This window comes from Meles meles, chromosome 11 (genome assembly GCF_922984935.1).
Source record: "Meles meles chromosome 11, mMelMel3.1 paternal haplotype, whole genome shotgun sequence".
Classification (NCBI taxonomy): Eukaryota; Metazoa; Chordata; class Mammalia; order Carnivora; family Mustelidae; genus Meles; species Meles meles.
The window spans coordinates 687580-706259 of NC_060076.1; the positions used below are offsets into that span (position 1 = coordinate 687580).

General features: G+C 66.9%; 4 protein-coding genes across 9 annotated transcripts; 3 read left to right on the plus strand and 1 right to left on the minus strand.

Moving 5' to 3' along the window:
• Window positions 1-1006: 1006 nt before the first annotated feature.
• SSNA1 (SS nuclear autoantigen 1) lies at window positions 1007-2484 on the minus strand. Its single transcript, XM_046022807.1, has 3 exons — window positions 2355-2484; window positions 1754-1953; window positions 1007-1495 (listed from the first exon to the last, which is right to left on the minus strand). Exons 1-3 carry the CDS (start codon window positions 2404-2406, stop codon window positions 1391-1393), a joined length of 357 nt encoding a protein of 118 aa, XP_045878763.1. The 5' UTR covers window positions 2407-2484; the 3' UTR covers window positions 1007-1390.
• Window positions 2485-2529: 45 nt separating this feature from the next.
• On the plus strand, window positions 2530-13787 carry ANAPC2 (anaphase promoting complex subunit 2). Of its 2 annotated transcripts, XM_046022784.1 has the most exons (14): window positions 2554-2688; window positions 2890-3512; window positions 4406-4538; window positions 5505-5679; window positions 6095-6214; window positions 6603-6720; window positions 7621-7802; window positions 8155-8296; window positions 8590-8665; window positions 8750-8953; window positions 12381-12510; window positions 12694-12929; window positions 13037-13186; window positions 13398-13787. In XM_046022784.1, exons 1-14 carry the CDS (start codon window positions 2581-2583, stop codon window positions 13521-13523), a joined length of 2523 nt encoding a protein of 840 aa, XP_045878740.1. In that variant the 5' UTR covers window positions 2554-2580; the 3' UTR covers window positions 13524-13787. The 2 variants fall into 2 exon arrangements, with proteins under 2 accessions (XP_045878739.1, XP_045878740.1); XM_046022783.1 differs by having other exon boundaries at window positions 2530-2688; window positions 13037-13543.
• Window positions 13788-13925: 138 nt separating this feature from the next.
• TMEM210 (transmembrane protein 210) lies at window positions 13926-17057 on the plus strand. 5 transcript variants are annotated; one of them, XM_046022797.1, is made up of 6 exons: window positions 13926-14357; window positions 14447-14588; window positions 15134-15556; window positions 15699-15834; window positions 16026-16055; window positions 16366-17057. In XM_046022797.1, the coding sequence occupies exons 2-6, from the start codon at window positions 14543-14545 to the stop codon at window positions 16562-16564; spliced, it is 834 nt and encodes a 277-aa protein (XP_045878753.1). In that variant the 5' UTR covers window positions 13926-14357; window positions 14447-14542; the 3' UTR covers window positions 16565-17057. The 5 variants fall into 5 exon arrangements, with proteins under 5 accessions (XP_045878753.1, XP_045878752.1, XP_045878754.1 ...); XM_046022799.1 differs by lacking the exon at window positions 13926-14357 and having other exon boundaries at window positions 14484-14588; window positions 15165-15556; XM_046022796.1 differs by lacking the exon at window positions 13926-14357 and having other exon boundaries at window positions 14462-15556.
• Window positions 17058-17277: 220 nt separating this feature from the next.
• LRRC26 (leucine rich repeat containing 26) lies at window positions 17278-18648 on the plus strand. Its single transcript, XM_046022795.1, has 2 exons — window positions 17278-18244; window positions 18332-18648. The coding sequence occupies exons 1-2, from the start codon at window positions 17572-17574 to the stop codon at window positions 18616-18618; spliced, it is 960 nt and encodes a 319-aa protein (XP_045878751.1). The 5' UTR covers window positions 17278-17571; the 3' UTR covers window positions 18619-18648.
• The last annotated feature ends 32 nt before the right edge of the window (window positions 18649-18680 follow it).

Sequence of the window (18680 nt, forward strand, 5' to 3'; positions counted from 1 at the left end):
GCCGCCCTCTCCCATCCAGGGCTGACGTAGTGGGAGCTGTGGTGGGGGAGCACTCTGGCAGGATGGGAGTGGTTTGACCTAAAGGCCAAGCACTTGGGAGGGGACGAGGAGCGGGCAGGGGGTGGGCAGAGCCTCCTGTGTGGCGTGGGAAGTTACCTGGCCCACAGGAGCCTGCAGCAAGGCAGTGGCAGGCAGACCACTTCCCTGGGCTCGGTGCGAGCGGTAGCGGGAGATGCAGACCCGCACACTCAGCTGTGGCCTGGAGCTGGGGAGTTGGGGCTCTCTACGGTCCAGGACTGAACCCAAGTGGGTCCCTCCGGGTGAGTCAAGCCCATAAGAAATGCTGCGTGGGCAAGCTTGGCAATGAGGATGGTGTTTTCAGTGTGTTTTTCTGGGTGGGGTGCGCCCAGGTTTTCCCAGACCCTCTCAGACGATCCGTGCTTCCCAAACCTGCCTAGCCTCTGGAAGCAGTAGCCGTAGGGACCCCCACAGGGGCTGACAGGCTAGCAGAGATGGTCCCAGAGGGGGCTTGGGATGGAGGGCTGGGCCCCAGGCAGTGTGGAAGGCTGGAAGCAGGCATGCTTGGTGTGATCAGGGACAGTGGAAAGAAGAGTCACCGGGCCGAGCTCAGTTCAGAATCCTGGAGCTGGGGCACAGCCCTGTCTGGAGGACCTGTGCCGAGAGAGCATCTCCCTGAGCCAGGCCTTGTGCTGGTAACAGGGCGTGGCACAGACCAGGACCAACAGGCAGATCACCTCCCGGAAAGTAGGGCAGGCTACGGGGAGCTGGGGAAAGGGGCCAGCAGCCCTGGTAAGGAGAAAGGGTGGGTGACAAGGTCACAGGAGATGCTCAAGTCTGCCTCCAAAGCCAACCTGGCTTGTTACAGGAACAGCCGCTCCGGGCTTTCCCTCCCAGAGACCAGCCATGCCACAGCTGGGCAGCAGCTCGAATCGACTCTGGGCCTATCGGGCAGTCCTGCACTCAAAACACAGGCCGCAGGCAGTAGCCCAGCTACACAAACACAATCTTTACTGACAGTCACAGGCTACGAGGGCAAGCCCCAAGATGGAGGGCCCCGCCCACTCCCCTGGCCTGGGCACCAAGGTGAGTGTGCAGCCATCGTGCTGAGACTAGGGAGCAGGGCCTTTCTGGCAGCACAGGGGCTGTGGGGACCTCAGGCCCTGAGCAGAAGTGACCCAGAGCCTGCCCTCCCCAAGTCCTGTGTGGGTCCAGGGCCAGGACCCCCAGCTGGTGGGCTGTCCTCATCACCTGGGGCGGGTGGAGCTTGGCAACGGCCTCCTGGTACCCGAAAGAGTGAAAGGCAGCCGTGAAGTCAAGACACGTTGGAGACAGAGTGCTGGAGGCCAGCCTGTTGACCGCCTGCGTCCGGTCAGCTGTCCTTGCCGCCGCTCTTCTGCTCTGAGGCTGTGGCCTTGGTCAAGTTCCCAGCTTCCCTCTTCAGGACGCTGAGCAGAGTCTGCGAGCTCTCCAGGATCTGGAAACACGTGTGATGGTTACCAGCGTTCCTCCGGTCAGGAAGCTCCGGCCACACCAGCACCAGCCGGTGGGTCAGAAGCACCGAGAGGGAGCCCTTGAGGAGAGGGTCGGGCAGGGTCAGCAAGGCCCCTGTCCCCTCTGAGACTAGCCCAAAGCCCCTTCCTCACACCCAGGGTTAGCCAGGCTAGGTTAGCTCCGGCCGCCCGCAGGCAGCTCCGCGGCCCCCCACCCTCCACCCCAGGGGCCAGGAACCCACCTTGAGGTAGGCGGCCTCCGTCTCCGCAATGGTCCGGTCGAACTCGTTGCGGGAGGCGATCTTGCGCGCCAGGTTCTCATTGACCCGAGCCAGTTTCTCCGTCAGCTGCCTCACCTCGTTCTGCAGCCGCTGCTTCTCGTCCTCCTCCTGCTGGATCTGCCGGCACAGCTCCTCGCGCTTCTGGCACAGCTCCTCGATGCCTGCGGGACGGGCGGGGCGGGGGCAGGCGCTGTGGACCCAGCGCAGGAAGGAGGGCCGCTGCCGTCCCCCTCTGGAGCCCACCGCCTGCTAGGAGGGCAGCGTGCTGCAGGGCCCAGGACTGGCCGGGCCACCTGCCCCCGAGCCAGGCTCGTGTCCCACCTCCTGGGGGTTCCAGGGTCCAGGGAAGGCCCGCACAGACCCGCCGGCGAGCGCCTGGGAGGCAGTGCGCGCTCCAACCGTGCGTTCCCGCGCTCGCTGCGCAGACACCGAGCGCCCGGCGGCTGCGGCCCCGCACGGCGGCCGGCCCCGCCCGAGCCGAGCCCCCCACGCACGGACGTGCACCCGGCTCGGCCCCGCGCCCCCCCAGCCGCCCGGCGCACCCCGCCGCGCGGTCGCTCACACTTGACCAGCTCGTTGTTGTAATTCTGCAGCGCCGCGCCCTGCTGGGTCATGGTCGCCGCCGCGGCCACCACCCTCCAACCGCCGCTACCGCCCCGCCACCGCCGCTCGCGCCTGCGCGCTGCCTTCCGACCGCGCGCCCTCCGCTACGTCACCGCCGCGCGCCTCCCGGTGCGTCATCGCCGCGCGCCGCGCCCGTCGGCTCCGGGAAGCGGGTGGGCGCACAGATGGCGGCGGCGGCGGGATGCGACGGCGACCCCGGGCCTGCACAGGAGCTGTTGGTGGCCTGGAACACCGTGAGCACCGGGCTGGTGCCGCCGGCCGCTCTGGGACTGGTGAGGCCCCGGAAGAGGGCAGCGGGCCCGGGCCGGGTCCCGGGACGTCCAGCCGGGGGTCCGTTAGGCGCCCCGGGCAGCCCTTCCCCTGCGTCGGCCGCAGCTCCCCCTGCGCTCCGTGCCTTCCCCGCTGGTTCCCGCCTGTCTCCGCCCTTCCCACCCGCACCCTGCGTTCCGTCCTCACGGCCTTGTGCACTCCAGGCGTCCTCCCGGACCAGCGGCGCGGTGCCGCCCAAGGAGGAGGAGCTGCGGGCGGCGGTGGAGGTCTTGCGGGGCCACGGGCTGCATTCGGTCCTGGAGGAGTGGTTCGTGGAGGTGCTGCAGAACGACCTGCAGGCCAACATCTCCCTGGAGTTCTGGAACACCATCTCCCAGCGCGAGAACTACGCGGACGAGCCCCAGTGCCTTCTGCTTCTCCTGGACGCCTTCGGCCTCTTGGAGAGCCGGCTGGACCCCTACCTGCGCAGTCTGGAGCTCCTGGAGAAGTGGACTCGCCTGGGCTTGCTGATGGGCGCCGGCGCCCAGGGGCTGCGGGAAAAGGTCCACACCACGCTGCGGGGCGTCCTGTTCTTTTCCACTCCCAGGACCTTTCAGGACATGGTCCAGCGCCTCTACGGCCGGTTTTTGAGAGTGTACATGCAGAGTAAGAGGAAGGGGGAGGGCGGCACGGACCCCGAGCTGGAGGGCGACCTGGACAGCAGGTACGCGCGGCGGCGGTACTACCGGCTTCTGCAGAGCCCGCTGTGCGCGGGGTGCGGCGGCGACAAGCAGCGGTGCTGGTGCCGCGGGGCGCTGGAGCAGTTCCACCAGCTCAGCCAGGTCCTGTGAGTACCCGCGCCTCCGCTCTCCCGCACCCCCACCCACCCCCTGGGTCCGGCTGGCCGGCCGTGGCGCGGGGAGGGTCCCCGGGATCTCTGGGCTGGGAGCCTGTGCGTCCTGTCCCGGACACGGGGGTGTCTCTGCTGCTCACACTGGCGCCAGGTTTCACGCTCTGCGTACCGAGAGCCTACGGGACTCCACGTGCCCTGGGCGTCACAGATGTCTGCTGCGCCTTGCGTAGGTCCCCCAGGAAGGGGACGGCCTCTGTTGTCCCTGTGATTGTGAACGGTGGGCTTGCTGGTTTTGTTCTTTCCAGTACAAGCTGGGGGTTAGGCCAGCATGCTGGGCAAGCAGATGGTCTCTCCAGCCTTTTAAAGTGGAAGGGACGTTGTTGTTGTTGTTAAAGCTGCGTTCTGACCTGGGGGCCTTTTTGTCCTTCATGGTTGTTTGTAACGGTCTTGTCACCTCGAGTGAGACAGCAGCAGGCAGCGGTTAGGGAGGGAGTGGTCCTGTTGCCGGTAGGGGCAGGGAGGCCCCGCGTGGCTTCTGCTGGGCTCGTCCCACATGAAGGACGCACAGCACCGTGCTTTGCCCTCGTGAGTGCCACTGCCCTTGCTGACCAGGGTCCGCAGCAAAAGGCTGGACCTGGGATGGCTGCGTCCATGCGGCGCATTTACCTGCCATTCCAGAGCCGTGTCAAGGAGTTGAGGCTTTGGCCCTGAGAGCCACACCCACTGCTCACAAGGGGAAGGCAGGTGTCTCAGCCTGGGCAGAGAAGTCAGCTGGGGCGGGCAGGGCTCTGTCTTCCCAGCAGCTTTTCTGGAAGGCTTTGTTACTGAGGGCACCAGGGGGGAAAGGAGTGTGGTCTGCGTGCTCCACAGGCAGGGCTCTCCTCCAGGCACAGGCTCAGTCTGTTGGAGCGGGTCAGTGCCGAGGCTGTGACCAGCACCCTGCACCAGGTGACCAGGGAGAGGATGGAGGACCGATGCCGGGGCGAGTATGAGCGCTCCTTTCTGCGTGAGTTCCACAAGGTACGGACAGCCCCACGGGCCCTTTCCTCGGAGGTTGTAGACAAGGTTTCTGGCAGACCCGATCCTTGGTTTTAGAAGCAGTGAGGGGATGGAGACTTGGGTGAACTAGGACCTGGTGGTGGGTGAAGCTGTCTTGGTGCTGGGTGAAGGCTGACCCTTCCCATTCTGCCCTGGAAAGAGCCCGTGACGTGTGCAGCGAGGTCTGCGGAATCCCTTAGCTGGAGGCAGCGCCAAGGTCCGGGGTGTGCCAGCGACAGCTGTCAGGGCACCCATGCTGTTGGGGACGAGGTCTGAGGCTCTGCTCTGGACGCCACGGAGTTGTGGAGGTGCGGGGTCCAACCACAGGACTGTCCGGCCTGCTCCTGTTTTTGTTTTTGGGTTTTTTGCCTATTCTCTTCCGCCGTCTTCTGAGAACACAGTTCAGCCGTGAGGGGGATCCGAGCCAGTGCCCCTGCAGCTGTGGTCTCGGATGGGCGTGAGCCTGGAGGCTTGGCTGGGACACCTGGGTTCCCCTGGTGTCCCAGTTAGTCTCGTCAGTGGCTGTGTACTTGGTGGGGGAACGTATGCATTCTGTAGTCCACGTGGCCATGTTGCCAAGTGCCCGTGTGCTCAGAAGGGTCCTTAGGCTTGTGTGCACGTGGCTAGTTGGGTACGTGGTCCCCAGGCGGTGTCTGTCCACCGAGTCAGGCGAGCATGCTCTCCGTGCCCTGCACCAGAGCCATTGTTGCCGGAGATGTCTGGGCACTGATGCTCTGAAGGTGCGGGGCACAGCGATGGAAGGCCTGGGGCGCCCCTTTGGCCCGTTATCCTGCTGACTTTGATGTGTCTTACTGCGTAGCAGGCGGCCTTGGGGACTCCCCAGGACTGGCCGCAGGGTGGCTAGCTGGCTGTGTGGTCTCTCCCGGCCACTGCTCGTCAGGCTGGGGCTCAGCTCCTCACCTCCCCGTCCCTGTGCTCTTCCCACAGTGGATCGAGAGGGTGGTGGGCTGGCTGGGCAAGGTGTTCCTGCAGGACGGCCCGGCCCGGCCCGCGTCCCCTGAGGCTGGCAACACCCTGCGTCGCTGGCGCTGCCATGTGCAGCGCTTCTTCTACCGAGCCTACGCCGGGCTTCGCATCGAGGAGCTCTTCAGCATCATCCGAGGTCGGCCCCCGCGCGCCGGAGGAGCCCCCTGCCCTGGGCCGTTGCCCTTCAGATCTGGCAGGCAGTGAGGGGTCCTTGGGGCTGTGGCCTCTTGAGCAGACCAGGGCCCATCAGCATGGGCTGCCCCAGCTCAGCGTTTGGGTCAGGGCAGGGGTGACGGGGCAGCGGACGGTGCTTCTGGGTGTCCACGCGCGTCCACCCAGCTTCATGTCCCTGCGCTGTCCTTCTGTGCCGTGGGGGGTTGTGGCCTTAGGAGGGTGCACAGGTGACCTGGAGCCCCTAGCAGGTGTCCCACAGTGTAGCTGAGCAGAGCTGAGGCTGCTCAGCCTCGGGGCCCTGCCCACTTGTGTCCTCGCTGGCGTGCACAGTGCATGTGTGCTGGCATGTGTGTGCAAGGCCTGGTGCCCTTCGGCAGACTTCCCGGACTCCCGGCCGGCCGTCGAGGACCTCAAGTACTGCCTGGAGAGGACTGACCAGAGGCAGCAGCTGCTCCTGTCCCTCAAGGCTGCCCTGGAGACGCGCCTTCTCCATCCAGGTCCGAAGTTGCGGCCCAAGGGTCTGGCCTCCCTGCACCGGGGCCTGTGTAGGGAGTGGGTTTGTGCAGTCCTTGGGAGGGCCGGGGGGCTCTGCTTGATCCTCCCTTGAAGGAGTCGCAGGAAGGGAGGGGTGTGGCCTGCGGGCACAGGGGTTGCATGATCCCCACGGAACAGGCCACCCAGGGAGGGGATTTGGGATCTAGGGACGTTCTGGAGAAAGCCGCCGAGAGTTGGGGGAGAAGGGGGCCACTTCCCACATGTCACGCTGGTACCCTGGGAGCGAGGTCACGGGCCGCCGGCAGCCCACCCGGCTGGGGTACAGCTGTGCGCTGTGGGGCCAGCACTCCTGGGTGCTGCGCAGATGACCGTCCTCCCTCCTGGCCGTAGGCGTGAACACGTGCGACATCATCACGCTCTACATATCCGCCATCAAGGCCCTGCGTGTGCTGGACCCATCCATGGTCATCCTGGAGGTGGCCTGCGAGCCCGTTCGCCGCTACCTGAGGTGAGTGTTGCAGGCAGGCCCTGCGGAGCAGCTCTGACGTGGGGCCCTTGTCTCCTGGCTCCCGTGTGTACAGCCAAGTTCCCCCTGGGTCTTGGGGGCCCCCAGGACACTAGAGACACTGTCCTTCTTGTTGGGCCACAAGGTGTGGCCGAGGCCCTTCCTGTTGCTGGTGCCCGCTGCTGTGGCTCTCGCCCAGGGCACAGACGCTGGGGCCCCACTGTGCACCCCTGCCCTCTGTCCCCGCCCTGCCTCCCAGCACAGAGGCCCCAGCTCAGCTTTGCCCGGCTGGCCAAGCCCTGGGGCGGAGGAGGAGGAGGGATCCTGGGCTCAGCCTTGCCTATGAGGGACTGTCGGGTGGGCTGCTTGAGGACGTGTTTGAACGGGTGCCGTGGCCCCACCGCCCAGAAACACCTTGGGGTGGTTGAACCTCAGGGGTCCTGGTGGGAAGGGCCTGGTCTTGCTTCTGTCTGTTTGTCTGCTTTTAAGGGTCTTGTTTATTTTGAAAGAAAAGGAGGGAACGCGCATGTACCAGCAGTGGGGAGGGGGAGGGGGGGGAGGGGGAGGGAGCAGCAGACACCCTGCTGAGCAGGGAGCCCAACGCCAGGCTCGATCCCAGGACTCCAGGATTGTGACCTGAGCCGAAGGCAGGCACTTCACCAACTGAGCCCCCCGGCACCATGGTTTTGTCTTACTATTTCAGTTCTTGGTGTTCCCAGAAAACAGTGGTCTTTATCTTAGTTACGTTCGTCTTCTTTATTACCTTTTGAGACGCAGTTTGGTAGACTGATTTTAAGCATGTGGCCAACGGACATGGCTGCCACGGGTGAGGTGAGGTCATACGGGCTGGTGCGGCGAGCGGGGACAGGCGCTGAGAGGGCCAGCAATACTCACGTTCGGCAGGACGCGGGAGGACACAGTGCGGCAGATTGTGGCTGGGCTGACGGGGGACTCCGACGGGACAGGGGACTTGGCTGTTGAGCTGTCCAAGACGGATCCAGCGAGCCTGGAAACCGGTCAGGACAGCGAGGATGACTCTGGTGAGCCGGAGGACTGGGTCCCCGACCCCGTGGATGCTGATCCAGGTCAGTGCGCACCAGGCCTGCCCGGCTCCGGGTTGTGGGGGAGGCTCCGGTAAGGCAGGCGCTCTGGCCTGGAGTTTGTGTACTCACGAGCCCTGAGGCTTGAGGGCGTCAGCTGTCCCCGCCTAAACCAGCCCTTTGCCCAGGGTGCTTCCGCTGGCCTGAGTGGACCCACAGCGGCCTGTGTCCCCATCACAGTTGCTTGGAGAACAGATTCGCAGGCAGCGTGTGCACCACCAGCCCGCCCCATCCTGGGATCTGGGCCTGGGCCTTGCGGGCTTGGCGGGGTGGACCCGGCCTGGGCGCGGACGGTGCTTCCTCAGTGCCCCGCCCCCGCCTCCCCTGTGCCATGCAGGGAAGTCCAGCTCCAAGCGGCGCTCCTCGGACATCATCAGCCTGCTGGTCAGCATCTACGGCAGCAAGGATCTCTTCATCAACGAGTACCGCTCGCTGCTGGCCGACCGCCTCCTGCACCAATTCAGCTTCAGTCCTGAGCGGTGAGTGTTGCAGCGGCCGCCAGGCACCTGCCCTGCTCCAGGGGGCTGCCTCATGCTGCCAAGCGAGGACGGGCCTGTGCTCAGCCGTGGTTCTGGAGGCTGGCGGTGGGGGCGGCGGCCCAGGAGGTTGGGGAGCCAGGTGCCCGGGGACCCCCAGGCCTCCGCTGGGGTGGAGCAGGCCCAGGTCCAGATGGTGGTACCCGCTCTTCCCCCCACTCCTCCTGGCCTGGGGGTGCCCGTGCAGCTCCCCGGGTGAGGGCACGCCGCAGCCTCCCAGAGTTCCATCTTTTCAGGGAGATCCGCAACGTCGAGCTGCTGAAGCTACGGTTCGGCGAGGCCCCGATGCACTTCTGCGAGGTCATGCTGAAGGTGGGCTCCTGGGGCTCCCCGGTTGGCCCAGCCCCACGCCCGGCCCAGTCCTGGGGCCTCCGAGACCCCTCTCTCTCCCCCCAGGACATGGCAGATTCCCGTCGCATTAACGCCAACATCCGCGAGGAGGATGAGAAGCGTCCCGCAGAGGAGCAGCCACCTTTCGGGGTCTACGCCGTCATCCTGTCCAGCGAGTTCTGGCCGCCCTTCAAGGACGAGAAGCTGGAGGTCCCCGAGGACATCCGGGAGGCCCTTGAGGTTTACTGCAAGAAGTACGAGAAGCTGAAGGTACTGTGCGCGCCTCCCTGGGTCGGGAGCCAGGGGCAGGTGACCCTTCCAGCCCCGCTGTGCAGCAGCAGCTGGGTGCGGCCCCTCCCTGCGGTCCTCCCCGGAGCCCCCTGCCTCTGTGTCGGGCGGGGGTGGGGCATGGGGTGGCCCATGTCCTGCTCCCTCAGGGACCCATGCACCCGTGCGCATGGGTGCCTCCCCGCCCCGTACTGACGGGCTGTGTGGCCCATGCCCTCCCACGCTTCTGGGCTTCCTCTTCCGCTGTCTACCCTCTGGTATCTCCAAACCACGGGCTGGGGTGCTGGGGTCGTTCCAGGGGGAGTCAGGGAGCTGTGTCTGCTCTGTGGCTGCCTGCCTCCGGGACCCTGCTCTGTCCCTGCCACTGTCCAGCTTGCTTCCCTAGAAGCTGCCTTCCCAGGCCCCAGGGCTCTAGAGGACCAGGATGGTGCTGTCTGCTGTTGGGGCCCTGAGGGCCTAGGATCGGGCGAGAGGAGAGAGGGGTGCGCTGCAGGTGTGGGGTGGTCCAGGCTTGGGAGTGCAGGTGGCAGGTGGACCCGTGTCTAGAGAGAGTGGGGGGCTAGGGTGCCTGTCCTAGGCTTCTGGGGACTGGTAAAGCAGGTTCCGGGGCACTTGGTCTGAGTTGTGAGGGGCGCTGGTCTCCTGAGCAGAGGACACGGTAGGTGTCTGGGGAGCAGAGCCGGAGCTCTGGGGGCATCGGGAACACTCCGGAGACGGACCAGCAGCCCTTAGGACGGAGCCCTGAGAGGGAGACCAGTGGGCCGGGGGATGAAGGAGCTGGGAGAGAGGGGACAGCAGAAGCGGGTAGCGGGAGAGATGGTGGGTTCTCCAAGTTCTAGGCCAGGGAAGCTAGTTCTGGAGGGAGGAGGGTTCCCATCCAGAGAGTGGCAAGGGCAGGAGCAAGGCAGAAGGTTCTGGAGTGGGGAGGCCAAATGGGGACGGGGCCGTACTCGGGGCAGCACGGCAGGAGGCTGCGAGGGTCTGTGTGGCTCGACCGGCTCCCGCTGGGCCATTGGAGCACCCCGAGGTTTCCGCTGCGGACTGTGGTGAAGTGCTCACTCCGGAGCCTGCCCCCAGTGCACCCCACCTCTCCCTGGTTGAGGACAGCTTGTCCTCGCCGCCTTCTCCCTGCCCCTTCTGGCTGCCTTGTTGGCAAGGAGCCGCTGCCGGGAGCGGCCCCACGACCTCTGGCCGGGGTCTTGCCGTGGGTCCCAGGATGGCTCAGCCATGTCCTTCTGCTCAGGCCTGACACACCTGACTGAGGGCTGTGTTTCAGCCTGCTTGTCCTTAAGTCCAGCGGGATACCAGAGGGGCGGGGCAGGCCCCGGGCCATGTTGGAGGTCAGGCCTGTGGCCACAGTGTCTCTGCCTCCCACCAACCGAACTTCTGGCCCTAGGATCATGCTGGACACGTGTGGGTGGCCGGGCAGCCACAGAGGACCCTTAGCCGTGCCTTCTGCTGGGCCTCGCATGTGCCCCGCTGTGGGCTGGAGTGGTGGCTCTAAGGTCCCAGCCTTGGAGCCAGAGAGCCTGTCCGTGGCTCTGTTGGTTGTGATGTGGGCAAGTTGGGGGTTCTGCTTCCATTTTCTCTCTGAAAAGTGGGGTTCGCTGTTGTCTCCCCCTTTAGAGCTGAGGGGCTGTCGAGAGACTCAGCACTTGGCCCAGAGTGGCCGTGTCAGTGTCCTGGGGCTGCCGAAACAAAGTACCACAAACAGGGCTTAAGACAGTGCAAATTTATTGTCTCAGTTCTGGGGCAGCTAAAAGTCCCAAACCGAGCGATCGGTCGTGGGGCTGTTCTCTCTCCAGAGGCTCCCGGGGAGGCTTCTTCCGGCCTCTTCCAGCTTCTGGTGGCGCCAGGCGTCAGGTGACTTGTGGCCATCTCCACCAGCTTCTGCGGTGTCGTCACAGGGCGCTCTCCCCGTGTCCTTCTCTGTCCCGTTTCTCCTTAGGGGGCGCCAGCCGTGTCGGGTCAGGGCCCGCTCTGTCAGAGTGGGCTCACGGGGACAAACTGGATGTGTGACGGCCTCGTTTCCGAATAAGCTTGTGTCCTGAGTTACTGGGGGTAGGACTTCAGCACCTTGTTGAGGGACACAAATACGACGCTCCGCCTTCCAGCCCTCCCTGAAACTCCTGTCCTTCCTCCACGCAAACACATTCAGGCAAGGGCCGCAGACGTCCTTACCTTCCAGCACCGACTCCGGGTTCCCAGCAACCCCACAGTCCCCGTTGAGTGCCGTCTGATTGGGGGAGAGCGAGGTGGTGCGGCTCCTTCTGGGCAGGGCTCCTCTCTAGCTGCGCGCTTGGGAGAGCGGACGGGGCGTTGGTGCTTCGAAGGGCGTCCGGGAAGGTGTAGGGCCAACTGCGTTCCACGAGGAAGACTTCTGAAGGAAGGAAGGGGTCGCAGGCCCCAGGTCAGTCGAAAGCCAGTAGAAGAACTTGGGTGACCTCATGGCTGTGTTTGCAGCCTGCCGGCCAGGCCTCCACACCTCACCCCTGCGCGCAGAGCCTCAGGTGGCTCCCCTCCCTCCGTGCAGGCTGTTCGCGAGTCTCTGGGGCCCGGCCACCCTCACGCACCCCCTTCCCGCCAGCCCGTCTCCGTCCGGGCTCTTCCGCAGCCATCAGTGGGCTCCAGGGTCAGAGCGCGGGTCTGGTGCCCTCTGGGCTCCGTCTCCTGCACGGAGCAGGTTTGCGGCTACCGCGAGGCCGCCCTCGCACGCTTCCCTCAGCTCGGCCTGTGCACACGGCCTCGGCCACCGCGCGGTGGGCTCGCACATCCTCCCGTTGGACGGCTCCTCGGCTTTCCTTCCCACCTTCCTGCCAGTCTGTCTAGGGCGGTCCGGGCTTCATGAGCGTGTGCCCACAGCCGGCTCCGCGGACGCCCTCATTCCTGTGTGTTTGCTACAGCGGCGCCACTTCCCACTGGCTGCCGTACCAAAGCGTCCGTCCTGCAGGGCAGTGCGGGGACCAGGGCGTCAGCAGGGCTGTGCGGTGGCCCCTCCTGGCCCTCCCGGCATTGAGGGAGGGGCTTTGCAGGCCTTGCTTGGGGTCTCGGCGTGTGGCTGTGTCCTTGCGGCCTCTGCCTCTGTCCTCACACTGTCCGCCCCCCCCCCAGGGGACGCTGGTGCTCCAGATGACCTCGTGTCACTGGTCCCACCTGTGGTGACCCCCTCTCCAGGTCAGGTCACACTCGGGGGACGGAGTTTCTCGGAGACACACAAATCTGTCCGCAGTGCTCGCTGCGCCTCCCGTGCTCAGTGTTAGGCTGGTCGAGCAGGCGGGAGTGGGAGCCAGAGCCCCGTCCTCTCCTGCGGCTGCTGCTGACGGCCTGGCAGGGGCAGGTCAGGGCGCCCTGCCCTCACGGTTCCGCTGGGCTCCGCCGGGCCGCCCATGCCAACTCCGGCCCTCCCCAGGCCATGCGGACCCTCAGCTGGAAGCACACCCTGGGCCTGGTGACCATGGACGTGGAGCTGGCCGACCGCACCCTGTCTGTGGCCGTGACTCCTGTGCAGGCGGTGGTCTTGCTGTACTTCCAGGACCAAGGTGAGCCCCCCTGACTCCCAGCCAGCGTGCCCCCCGCCATGCCTCCCCGGGGGCCTGCGCCACCCCACCTGCTAGGCACCTGCTGACCTCTGGGAAGCCGGGTGGGGCCCACGCAGCAGCGGCGGAGGGCGGGGAGGCTCGGCCTTGCCCTGTGGGCGCAGCGGCCGCGGCTTCCCCGCACAGCCAGCTGGACCCTGGACGAGCTGAGCAAGGTGGTGAAGATGCCCGCGGCGCTGCTGCGGCGGCGGATGTCGGTGTGGCTGCAGCAGGGCGTGCTGCGCGAGGAGCCGGCCGGGACCTTCTCGGTCGTGGAGGAGGAGCGGCCGCAGGACCGGGACAGCATGGTGCTCATCGACAGCGACGAGGAGAGCGACTCCGGCATGGCCTCCCAGGCGGACCAGAAGGAGGAGGAGCTGCTGGTGCGGCGGCGTCCACGCGGGGCGGGGGGGGGGGGGCGTGGGGGGGCGGCGGCGGTCTGCCTGGGCAGGGTGGGGGGCTGACGGCCAGCGGGCGTCTGTCTGCGCAGCTCTTCTGGACATACATCCAGGCCATGCTGACCAACCTGGAGAGCCTCTCGCTGGAGCGCATCTACAGCATGCTGCGCATGTTCGTGGTCACGGGGCCCGCGCTGGCCGAGATCGACCTGCAGGAGCTGCAGGGCTTCCTGCAGAAGAAGGTGCGCGACCAGCAGCTCGTCTACTCGGCCGGCGTCTACCGCCTGCCCAAGAGCTGCAGCTGATGCCCCCCGGGCCTGCCCGGGCCCCCGCCGTGCGGAGTAAAACCGATGCCTCTCTGTCCTCTCCCCGTCCTGGTGGCTTTGTGGGCCCATCACGAGCCTGTGGTCCAGGCTCTCCCTGCAGACTGACCTCTGCACCCCCGCTTCGCAGGACCTGGGAAACGCGCGGGTGGCCAGGCCCCCATCCTGGCCTGCACACCTGGGTTGGGCTCTAGACCCAGAGCCCCAGCACACAGGGGTCCCTAGGCCACACCTGCTGGTGACCGCTCACCTCTGAGCCTGAATGAAGCTCAGGCGGGAGCACCCACGCCGGAGGGTTCTAGCCCCGAGCTGCACTCTGACCTTTGGAAGGAGCCCTTGGGTCCCCAGCCCTTTTCTTGGCCTGAAGGCCCAGGGCTGTTGCCAGACGCATGGACGCCGTTGGAATGCGTGAGACGGACAGGCAGCTGGGCGTCCCCTGGTGGACCAAGAACTCCTCACGTCTCCAGCAGGAGGGGCTCACTGTTTGTGGTTCACAATAAAGTTAGTTTCTGTGCCCGCAGACCCATGGTCAGGAGAACAGGGGAAGACTTCTGTGAGTCCAGCCTCTCCTGCAGCGGGGAGGCCAGTGGTGTCCAGAACACACGGGGCCGCCACTGTCCCTGCGCCAGAGGTCCCAGAAGGTGGGGAAGGGCATTGGCTGCCCCCGGGCTAGTGCCGCGGCCTCCAGTGCTGGGAGCTCCGCTCTAGCTGGGGCCGCTGGGGCCGCTGGAAAGGAGTCTCCACTCCCCCACTCCCGCCCGCCCGGGGTGCCCGCCCCGGCCTGGAGCCATGCCTGCTGCCCCGGCACACCCTTGGGGTCCACACCCCTGCCCCCGGCTGTGTAACGGCGCCTGCGCCAGCTGTCCTCCTGGGCCTGTTGCGCAGGGGCCCTGAGGTCGACCCTCTTCTGGGACTTCCCCTTCATACCCCAGAGCATTCTCTTTGCCACGGGTTTGGAGAACAAAGTGGTGGAAACTAGGCGTGTAGTCTCAGCAGGAGTGTCTCCCTCCCTCGGTCTCTGCCCGCCGCTAAGGCTGCTGTGCTGTGGTCACTTAGAAGAAGGGGCCTCCCGCTTTCCTCCGGATTCCGGGTGGGTGCCCCGGCCCTCGATGCGTGCCATTCCCTCCACATGGAAGGCCGCCTGGCACCGGGCTGAGTGGGCCTTTGTGTCCTAACCAGGATGCAAACCTGCTAGACTGGCCTGGCAGGGGGCGGCGTCCACTCCTGGGCCCAGCACTCCCGCTTCCTGTGCCTTTGGACGTGGTTTGTGGACGAATGTGGTCAAAAAGCTGTGTCTTGGGTTACAGCGTTAACTCAAGAGGTACCGAGGAGTGCCAGGGGCTGCTGGCTGGTCCCTGACCGCTCCCCTCCGAGGGCCACTTGTGTCAGGAGTCAGGGAGGTCCCCGGTGGGCAGGGGTCAGCTGGGGCCCCCTGCAACCTTGCCCTGGTGCCCTGTGGGGTCGGCCGTTTGAGGGGGGCAGTTCCTCCTGCTGCCTGGGTGGTTCGCTTGGCCAAGTCGTTAGGGGAGGAGGCGGGTGCAGGAGGCCAGGGAGGAGGCTGGGGTTAACTCCAAAGATGCCAACCCGCAGGGGGGTCCTTCAGGCAGCGCTTGGCCACTTGACAGAAGATGCACCGTGTCTGAGCCCGCCGCCCCCCGGGGAGGTGGTTCTGGGAAGACCTGTGGGCAGCGCCCCCCACCTCCCTGGAGGTTCCCCCGGGCCTGAGCACTGGTGGGGTGTAGGCGAGGTCCTCCTCAGGACAGCCAGTGTGAGGGATGGCAGTGAGCACAGGTCCCCCCAAGCCCTGCTTGTCCCAGCTTCCGGGGATCCTGACACAGAACCAGGCCCTCCCCTCCCCCCCCACAGGTTTTCGAGGTCACTGTCTCTGCCTTCCCAGGGGCCTGAGCATGGGCGTCATCCCCTTCCCCAAGAAGCATCATCCCCCAAGACCAGGGCAAGCCCATCCTTGCCTTGGTCCAGGGTCCAGCAGGGCACTCCGAAGTGGCTCCCAGGCCCCTGTCCACCCTACCTGCCCCACCCCAGGGTGGCCTGCCCAGGACTCCTGCACTCCGGCCCCCAAGCTCAAGGGACGCGCCAGCCGAGGCCCTGCCCCCACGCGCTCCGCTTCAGAGCCCCACTGTGAGGTCAGCGCCTTCCGATGGGTTCCGTCCAGAGGTGCGTGGTGGGGCTGGGGGCTGGACATGGCCCCTTGTCCCCAGCCTGGCTCCTGCCTGGTCGGCAGCCCCCTTGGCCGGATATGTTTGTCCCTTTTGCTCAACCCTGCCGCAGGTGCCTCCTCCTGCCCCCAGCCCCGCCCCTGCGAGGGCCCCTCCCGCAGCCTTCCAGTGGCCGCCAGGGGGAGGGGCGGCCCCGGGGGTCCTCCACCGGCGGGTGACGGGGGCCCCTCGCCGCATGGGCCCTGTCTCTGCAGCTGGGACGTACTGCGAGTGCAGCCTCGGCCTCAGCCGCGAGGCCCTCATCGCCCTGCTCGTGGTGCTGGCGGGCATCGGTGCCAGCTGCTTCTGTGCCCTCGTCATCGTGGCAGTTGGTGTCATGAAAGCCAAGAGGTGCATGAGCCCCGGGGCCGGGATGGTGGGTGAGGGCCACAGGGTCGCGCTGGGGGAGGGGCGTCTGGCCCTGGGTGGGATGTCACCGGGAGCTGGGGAACACTGTTTCCCAGGCCAGTTTGTGGAGAGGTGGGGGGACGTACTTCCGGGCTCCTGGAGGCCAGGATTCACGCCTCCCTTTGTCCCTCCAGTGAACCATGCCCCAGACGCATGAACAGCAGGTGAGTAACCTCAGGGGAGGACCCCACAGGTGAGCCCGGCTCCTGCTTCCTGTCCTGTCCTGGGTGGGGGTGGGTGTGGGTGTGTGTGTGTGTGTGTGTGTGTGTGCCCGGCTCCTGCTTCCTGTCCTGTCCTGGGGTGTGTGTGTGTGTGTGTGTGTGTGTGAGTGCGTGTGTGTGCGCGTGCGTGCATCGCCAGCATGAAGGGGCACTGACAGGAGGCCCAGGACTGCCCTGGGAGGGGAGTCAAGGCCTTGTGAGGCCTGTGACGGTGGCTGCCTGCTGCCAGCCTGGCCCGGCCCCTGTCGTGCAGGTTGGTGGGGCACTACGGGGTCCAGGAAGATCGCATGGATCTACACACCGTGCAAGTGGGGTCTCACGTCATGGACCCTGACCTGGAGGTCTCTATGATGCCACCCCTGGAGGAGCAAGGCCTCATGACCATCCCCGTGGACCCCATGTCCCCAAACATGACTGTAGAGGAGCCGCTCCCTCCCGCCCCCCCAACCTGAGCAGGGCTGCAGGCAGCCCGGGGAGGGGAATTAAACAGTATTGAGTGCTCCTGCCCTGTCCTCCCTGCGGGCTCCTCCCCCAGCGGCTGTGTCGCAGCGGGGAGGGTGTGCGTACACCCGGGTCATCTCCTGCACCCCGGGTGGGGAAGGATGCCAGGGCCTGCACAAGGCACCCACCGTCCACCCCCCAGGGCAGGGAAGCCCAGCCCTGGTACTTCCACCTCTCCTGGCCTTGGCCTCAGCCTCACTCCTGCCCACGTCTTCCTGCTGCTTTGTCCTGAGCAGCTAGCACACCGCCTCCGGGGGCCCCTGTCCACCCCACCCCCACACCGGGAACCTCGGGACAGGATGTGCAACTCCCATGACTTCAGAGGGAGCAGTGTTCGACAGGAGAACTTGGCCGGGAGCCTGTGCCCTACCCAAGCTGTCTCCTTGAGGTTCTAAGACAGTCCTTAGACAGCCAGGTGGGGCAGACATGACTGTCCCTCTGCCTCGTGCCCTGTCCACCCTCCAGCCTATCCCCTGGGCTCAAGCCCCCATCCTGTGCTCCTGACCCCACCAGTCATCCACTATGGGGATGGGACCATCCCTGTACTGGGGGGGGGGGGGCGGCACTGTGTGTGCTGGGGTCGCTAGGCTGGGCAGGAAATGGGCAGGGACTGGGGAGAGCCGCAGGGCTCACGGGGTCCCATTCCACGTGTGGCATCCGAGTTTGGTGGGCGTGGGTGTCCTCCAGTGGGTCAGGCCTCAGTGGGGCGCAGCGTGGTGGGCACCCCAGGGCAGGAGAGCAAGGCGTCTTGTCAGCGCTGCAGCTGGCACAGAGCCAAGAGGAGCCCAGCTCCGGGACAGGTGGCTGGCGGTCTGCCCCGCCTCCGCCCTAGGTGCGGGACTGGCTTTGGAACAGGAACTGCCGGCACTCGGGCCGGAGCTTTGGTATTTGTGCCGGCGCGGCGGAGACCCGCTGGCTCCGCGGACGCACCAGCAGCGGGCTCCTCGCGCTGTGCCCCATGCGGAGGCCCTCCTTCCCCTTGCGGCGGCCGCCGCCGGTGCTGCTATTGCTGCTGTCGCCGTGGCCAGTCTGGGCCGAGTCGTCCACCGCGGCGGCCACCTCGGGAACCCCAGGCACCCCGGACTGCCCCGAGGCGTGCGCGCGCGCGCCGGGCGGCCTGGTCAACTGCTCGGGGCGCGCTCTGCCCGCCGTGCCCGCGGGCCTGAGCCGGGGCGTGCGCGCGCTGCTGCTGGACCGCAACCGTGTGCGCGCGCTGCCGCCCGGCGCCTTCGCGGGCGCCGGTACGCTGCTGCGCCTGGACCTGCGCGAGAACGGGCTGCGCTGGGTGCACGCGCGGGCCTTCTGGAGCCTGGGCGCGCTGCAGCAGCTCGACCTCAGCGACAACTTGCTGGAGGCGCTGGCGCCCGGCACCTTCTCGCCCCTGCGCGCGCTGCGCTCCCTGTCGCTGGCGGGCAATCGGCTGGCGCGCCTGGAGCCCGCGGCGCTGGGCGCGCTCCCGCTGCTGCGCGCGCTCAGCCTGCGGGACAACGAGCTGTCCGCGCTCGCGCCGGGCCTGCTGGCCGGCCTGCCCGCTCTGCGCGCGCTGCACCTGCGCGGCAACCCCTGGACCTGCGGCTGCGCGCTGCGCCCGCTCTGCTCCTGGCTGCGCAGGCACCCGCGGCCCGCGCCAGGTGAGGCCTCGGGGCGAGGGGGGAGGGGGCCGGCGCTCGCGGCCACCGTCCCCGCCGCCGTCTGACTCGGCGCCCGTGTCCCCGCAGAGGCCGAGACGCTGCTCTGCGTGTTGCCGGGGCGCCAGTCGCTCAGCCCCTTGACCGCCTTCACGGACGCCGCCTTCAGCCACTGCTCGCAGCCCCTCGGCCCGCGGGACCTGGCCGTGGTCTACGTGCTCGGGCCCGTCTCCTTCCTCGCCAGCCTCGCCGCCTGCCTGGCGCTGGGCTCCGCGCTCACCGCCTGCCGCACGCGGCGCTCCCGCGCGGGTGTCCTCAGCCGCCTGAGACCGCGCGCCCAGGACCCGGGGCCCCCCGCCGCCTCTGCTCGGGCCTGAGCGGGCCTGGGCTGTTCTCGAATCTTCCCCGTCCCCTGCCCTTCTTCTCGGTCCCTGAAGGC

Coding starts and splice junctions, on each gene's coding strand:
- SSNA1 (XM_046022807.1), bottom strand. CDS start 2,406: ATGACCCAGCAGGGCGCGGCGCTGCAGAATTACAACAACGAGCTGGTC. Junction 1,954..2,354: donor CAACAACGAGCTGGTCAAGT/GTGAGCGACCGC, acceptor CCCGTCCCGCAG/GCATCGAGGAGCTGTGCCAG. Junction 1,496..1,753: donor CGGAGGCCGCCTACCTCAAG/GTGGGTTCCTGG, acceptor ACGTGTTTCCAG/ATCCTGGAGAGCTCGCAGAC.
- ANAPC2 (XM_046022784.1), top strand. CDS start 2,581: ATGGCGGCGGCGGCGGGATGCGACGGCGACCCCGGGCCTGCACAGGAG. Junction 6,215..6,602: donor GACGCGCCTTCTCCATCCAG/GTCCGAAGTTGC, acceptor TCCTGGCCGTAG/GCGTGAACACGTGCGACATC. Junction 12,930..13,036: donor AGAAGGAGGAGGAGCTGCTG/GTGCGGCGGCGT, acceptor CTGTCTGCGCAG/CTCTTCTGGACATACATCCA.
- TMEM210 (XM_046022796.1), top strand. CDS start 15,043: ATGGCAGTGAGCACAGGTCCCCCCAAGCCCTGCTTGTCCCAGCTTCCG. Junction 15,557..15,698: donor TTTGCTCAACCCTGCCGCAG/GTGCCTCCTCCT, acceptor CTGTCTCTGCAG/CTGGGACGTACTGCGAGTGC. Junction 16,056..16,365: donor CCCAGACGCATGAACAGCAG/GTGAGTAACCTC, acceptor CCTGTCGTGCAG/GTTGGTGGGGCACTACGGGG.
- LRRC26 (XM_046022795.1), top strand. CDS start 17,572: ATGCGGAGGCCCTCCTTCCCCTTGCGGCGGCCGCCGCCGGTGCTGCTA. Junction 18,245..18,331: donor GCACCCGCGGCCCGCGCCAG/GTGAGGCCTCGG, acceptor GTGTCCCCGCAG/AGGCCGAGACGCTGCTCTGC.